Below are 6,000 nucleotides of genomic sequence, written 5' to 3'. Positions count from 1 at the left end.
AAGTCATTACAAATTAGAGGAGCCATATGCAATGTTCTGCTGCTACAATACATGCAATGGTGTGATTGTGTCTCCTCATTTTTTTTTTTTTTTTGATTTACAGTCCTGTAAGCACCTGTTAACGCTACATAGAAGAAGAACAGAATTACAGCGTGAAGGCTCAAGTTGTGTCAATATTACCAAAAATCTTAAAACACTCGTATCGGTGTTGTTTTTTTGTTTTTTTTTTAAAATTTTGGTACTGACTTGGTACCTAAGTATCGATACTTGTACTAATATGCTTTTGTTTTCGCCTGGAATCATTCCCTGAAATAGCGTGTTTGGAAAACGGCACTGCTACTTGTGGGGTTTTCTGTCAGCCCCCACTATAAGAAGGCATGAAACCTAAATATTATAATATATTGTTTCTTACAAAGGCTTCTGACTGAATCCTACAATCCAAAGGGAGGGCAAGCGGCAAGGCTAGCAGGGAGGGAGAGATGGATCGAGGGATGAAGATAGGGAGGACACAGAAAAAAAAAAAAAAAAAAAAAAAAAAAAAAACACAAACAGAGCTGATAAGACCCTCGGCGGAGGAAATGTCGTTCTTGGCCAGTCCCCAGTGGAGACTCAGTATCCCACTGTTCCCCTGCTGCAGGATGTGTCTGCGTGTGGGAATATACCAGGAATGTGGCCCCTTTTGTTTAGTATGCGATAGGCTCCTAGTTGGCGATCATTGGTGTGTGTGTGTGTGTGTTAATGTGTGACAAGCTCCAGGCTTGGCGGTGGCTGATCAGACGACACTCCACAGTCCTTTTTGGGCAAGACCCTCCTAGGAAAACAATGACTGGGCATATGGCTGCTATTTTTCAAGCCCGCTCATTGGCTGACGGAGGCCTCGCTGGGTCTCCAGCAGTGATTCATATCCATAGACTACAGATTAAACAAAGGGCCGACAACTATTTCCAACGAATCTTTCAGGATGTCATTAGCAGCGTGCAGCAGTGATATTTTCATTTCACACAGTCAAACAATCGTGTGTTTTACCCGTATTCTCGGGTCTAAGTCAGAAGTCCAGCATTTGAGGCATGACAGTTTATTTCATTCACTATGTCATGGTTAATTCAGAAATGTATACGATAAAAAAAAAAAAATGTTTGAACCGATACTTTGCAAAGAATGCGGTTTCACTGGGGATTTTGTGTTTTTTGTTTTTTTTTTTCCAGTGTGGTTGCTGTAGTTCTCTTTGCCCAAGGTGTTAACCAAAGTAAAACTCTTGAAAGGCCTTTAAATAGAGTCTCTAAAACTGTCTAAGCCTACCTTGGCCTTTTACGCAATAATGTTTCCACACACACACACGGAGCCCGTTTCAGCTTGAGGCTACATCCTACACTTGGAGTGCTACCTTGTAGAACAGTAAAGAAGCATGATTTCTTTATGAGAGCTTACAGGGCATGAAAGACACTCAGACATGAGTAGATAGAAAACAAGGCATGGTGAGGTTTATTGAAGAACTCATGACAGTTTCTTTGCTTTGTGTTGCCCTCACGTTGACAGAAAAACAAGCAATCTTTTTTTTATTGAGTGTGTCTTCCCTCAATGATTAAACGCAGTGATACAAACACGACTTAAGGGTTGGGATTGAAAGCACCAGAGGTATTATAAAGATAAAAGAAAACCCTTTGATGACCATAAGGATGTGCTTTACATTAGGTATGGACAGATTTATCATTGCCAAAATGTTCTCATATCACTCAGATGATAGAGGCCGTCTTCAGCTTTTGGCACTAATCAATAAGAGAGAGAGAAGAAATAAACGTTGGGTTAGGACAGGTAAACAAGCCTGCTGATGGGCAGTGTTTTTTTTTTTTTAATGTGAATATTTACGGACAGTATTTGGTATCCTTTTGGAACTATTGTCTTTGTATGAAGAAGCTCCTCTCAGTTTGCTCAACAGTACATGTAGTGATAACAAGTTTACCACATAATATATAGAAATACAATACAGCATTTTTGATTAACTGATTTTTTTCAAGAAATAATCACATCTTTGGTTGAACAGTTTGATAGTCAATGATGCACAAATACCGTAAAAGGTGCTAAATACAGGCAAAAAAGAGCCCAGGAAGCAGTGTATCCTACGCGTCTTTTCAACATGCTTTAAAATGGAGTTCCCTGATATGTTGTACAAACTGCAGAGACAATCCATACTGTTCACTGGTGACCATTTGTCTGTTATGTCTGAAAAGGTTGGTGCACACTTTTATAATGACGCCTCAATATCACAGGAACACGCCACCATGACAGACAACGTCAGGTTGGATTTATCAACTTCTAGCTCATTTGGATAAGCTGTTGTGTTCTGCAAAGGTACAAAGTAGACAAGTGCTCTCGGTCTATGCAACTATACAGCATTGCAAAAGAGAACATATTGCATTGTATGCCAAAAAAAGAAAAAACATCCACTAGGACTAAACCTTGAATACAAACTAACTTTACAGTGAAAGAGACATAAGCGTGTCACAACAACTGATGGCAAGGGCAGAAAGCCTGATAGAGACTGCTAACAACGACTGAATATTCTGTGTTTTTTTCCAATCAGACATTACCTTTTTGCCATATAAAAATGTTGTATAGAAGTGGAGTTAGGCCCAGGAGTGTTTTTCTTTCAATCACAACCATTGGAGATGGTGAGTCAGACACGGAGGTGGGATAAATCAAAACAACTGGAGAGAGAGCCAGGGACACTCATTGAACACATTTGAACTGTCTGTCCACTGGGTCAGCTAGTTCAATGTCTGTATGTGTCTGTGTGTGTCTCTGTGTGTGTGTGTGTGTGTGTGCATGTGTGTTACTGAGTAGGCCTACAGACTCCTCTCCACTCAAAAAGAAACCATGAGCCATCTTTATGCTCTCCTTGTTTCCTGTGTGGCCTTCCTCAAGCACTCATACGCTTTCCCTGCTAACAGAAAGCAGACCATGTGACCAACAGCGATGTAACCACAGGCATACATGCTGCCTCGCAATCTCAAGCAAGCGACATCGCCATCAACTCGCGGGGAAACACAGGCTGCTCGTGGGCCCACATGTAAGAGCTACAGGAGGAGACTGAAGAGAGCGACAGTGCCAGTAACAAAAACAAAAATGCCACATAGACCTTTAAGACAGAAGCATTTGAATCACAGCATTCAATCAGATCTGTCCTCCGCCTTCTCTCGCTCCTCCACAAGTTCCTCTCGGGGAGCTCGAGCTGCGCCTCAGCATCTGAGTGCGGCGCTGACGGCGGGGTGACACCTCGGTCAGTCACACAGGAAGCTGAGAAGGCAGACGACCTCGCATCCTGTCTAGGCTTCGGACGAAGCACTTCCTCCCCAAAAAGCAGCAGTGCGAGCGCTCAGCATTTGGTTCTCTCACGCGAGTGCAGCAAAAAGACATCCCTTTTGTGGTGTGCTGCTGAGAGCGAGCCGAACAGCGGAGCCCGACCTGCACGTGGGTGTCACAGTTCAGAATAACACAATGCTCTTTGGAGGGAGACGTACATTCACGAAATTTTCAAGTATAGCGATAAAAAAAAAACAAAAAAAACAAAACAAAGGAAATTAGAAAGCAATGTGATTTCTGGCTATAGGTTGAGTTTGAGGCTGAAAGCGTGTTGCTCTAACAGGCACCGTCTGTCCACCGTTGCAGCTACTGAGAGGGTGAGATTGGTTATACATCAAGGCAGTGCTTAAGAAAGGTTGCAGAGGCAGAGTTCTCACTTGTAGCAAACCGGAAAAAACGCCCCTGTGATTACTAAAAAGAAACAAAAAAGGATGTTGTGCATCTTGATCTCAACTGGCACAGATACAGATGAGAGCGAATGGTAGCTTTGATGCACTGATGAATCAGTCTGGAGCTAATACAGTAGGAACCATCCTACCACCGCAGTCAGAGTATATAATCACTCAGATATTTGCCCGTCTGAAGGTCCAGACATCATTAACAAAGCGCTGCCATGCTTTGTGCAGCGATACAAAAAAAAAAAAAAAAAAAACAGCATTTGAGCTCGCCAGCCTTCCACCAAGAAGAATTTCTCGGTGTTCAACCAGTCTCGATTTGTTCACTGCAGTCTCTGCCTGCGTGTCTGCCCAGAGCATCCAACCCCATGGTAGCCATCAGGGCTTCTTGGCCGCTGGTTTGGCTTTCCCGTTGGGTCCGGTTTTGATCTGGGTCATCTCCACATCTGCCAGGGCGTCGGGGGGAAGGCATGAGCGCATGCGTTCAATGGTCTTCTGGTAGGCCACCCTCTCCTGCTCCAGAGAGCGAATCATGTGCTTCATCTTGCTCTCCCGAGACAGGAAGTTCTCCACGTTCGTCTCCAACGTCTGGATCTTCTGTCGTGCAGCCTGGAGGACACAGATATTTTACCTTACCGAGTACAGGGCATGGTACACCAACATGCTGTTTGGACGGGGAGTAAACAAAAAGTAAAAGAGCTACAAACCTTGAGGACAAATGTGGGGGTCAGCACCAGCACACTGTATTCATCTTACTTGTTTTGATAAATGCAGCAATAAGGCTTAAGGTCATGCAGCATAAGTCAATGCAGAGTCTATGGCTCTGTGGTGAACCACTTGTTAAATAGTGCACTAAGACGCCGCTACAATTTCTGACAGGTCAAAGAGGACTCAGCTCAAGGTTCTCTGCGATGTCTTTGGCCAAACGTACGACCTCTTTGACCTTTATTCATGTGCAGACCCTCAGTTGTGACTGTACCTGTCCGACAGCACAGATTCACACAGCACTGAGCCAAATGGTAGGAATATTTAGAAAAAAGAGAAGCATTTCATCCCTTTGTCTTTCCTCTTTCACCTATGTTTTAGTGCCATCTATAGGTTGCCTGAGAGATGACCAATTTTGAATTTTGTAAACATCAGTGAGCAGGTGTGAACCATGTGACAGAGAACTTGAAAATTAGGAATCCTCCTCTTGATTCCACACAAATATTTATACAAATTCTAAGTCATATAATCATAATAAATGTGATTTTCATAATTCTTTCCTTCTGATGTAGGCAACAGTTGAGGGGAAAGGCTTTGGTCTATAACCAGACCAAAGCTTGAGCCTCCTGTCTTTTTGCTTACCTGAAGTTTTTCCAGCAGGTCCATGTTCTGTTTCTTCAGCTGGATATTGGTCTTTTCTAGTTTGTCCAGCCGGTCAGAATCATCAGCCAGCGGTCCCGAATCCAGCATCTCATCCTGCAGGACGTGGTACTCCACCTCGTATGCATGTAACTGCTTGGAGATGTCCATTTCCAATACCTGAAAATCCACGAGTCACACAGTGAAACTTCATATGCCACGGACTGACAAAGTCATCGTAGTTTGACAGTGTTAGAACACCATATACTGTCCAGCCAGTACCCTGTATGTGGATTTTCATGTTAATTTTAGAATTACACTAAGAATCACAATACTCTATTGATCTCTGAGGGGAAATTTTCAGGTAATTTGCAAGATAATCTAATAATTCCCCAGTTTACTTTGTTGTTAAAATCCTTCCAATCAGGTTAGTTTGCAGCATTTAAACTGATACACACACTCGTGAGCAACTTTTTTTTAATATATATATATTTCTCACATTTTGAGTGGTCATTTTGGTTTATTGGTTAAAGTTAGGGTTAGGTAAGGGCTCACATATACTCCAGAGTAAACATATACACTAACAGCTGTGGACACCACAGATAGTTATCTTGTTTATTGTACTTTCTGGAGGCCACTCAGCGGACACAGATACGCAGTAGATTGCAGTTTGTGGTCTTGCAGCCGAGAGTAGCATAGTGGCAAACTATGGGGACCCTCACAGTCTTGAGGAGTGATGAAATTTACATCATGCAGACCCTAGCGGACCCAGAAAGTATAACACCGGCCTTAGGGTTAGGCATAAGTTGGTTACGGCTGACGTAAGGGATACCGCAGAATGAAGTGAGAATGAATGTAAGCCAATTGCTTTGCTGGAAAAAAAAACTCACCACTGGTGAGC

General features: G+C 43.0%; 1 protein-coding gene across 7 annotated transcripts in view; it reads right to left on the bottom strand.

Moving 5' to 3' along the window:
- Positions 1 to 1,455: 1,455 nt before the first annotated feature.
- The window catches only part of tbc1d4 (TBC1 domain family, member 4), a 42,188-nt gene continuing 37,643 nt past the window's right edge, over positions 1,456 to 6,000 (bottom strand). For 5 of the 7 annotated variants that reach the window (XM_030080076.1, XM_030080077.1, XM_030080080.1 and 2 more), the window contains 2 exons: positions 5,103 to 5,279; positions 1,456 to 4,364 (listed from right to left, as the gene is read on the bottom strand). In XM_030080076.1, the coding sequence (XP_029935936.1) occupies positions 4,134 to 4,364; positions 5,103 to 5,279 (408 nt within the window). In that variant the 3' untranslated portion in view covers positions 1,456 to 4,133. The remainder of the gene's footprint in view (positions 4,365 to 5,102; positions 5,280 to 6,000) is intronic. The other 2 variants (XM_030080078.1, XM_030080079.1) reach the window with 1 other exon arrangement.

This window comes from Myripristis murdjan, chromosome 21, assembly GCF_902150065.1.
Source record: "Myripristis murdjan chromosome 21, fMyrMur1.1, whole genome shotgun sequence".
NCBI classification, from domain to species: Eukaryota; Metazoa; Chordata; class Actinopteri; order Holocentriformes; family Holocentridae; genus Myripristis; species Myripristis murdjan.
Note: the sequence above shows the minus strand (reverse complement) of the source record. Positions and strands in the feature narration are given on the sequence as shown.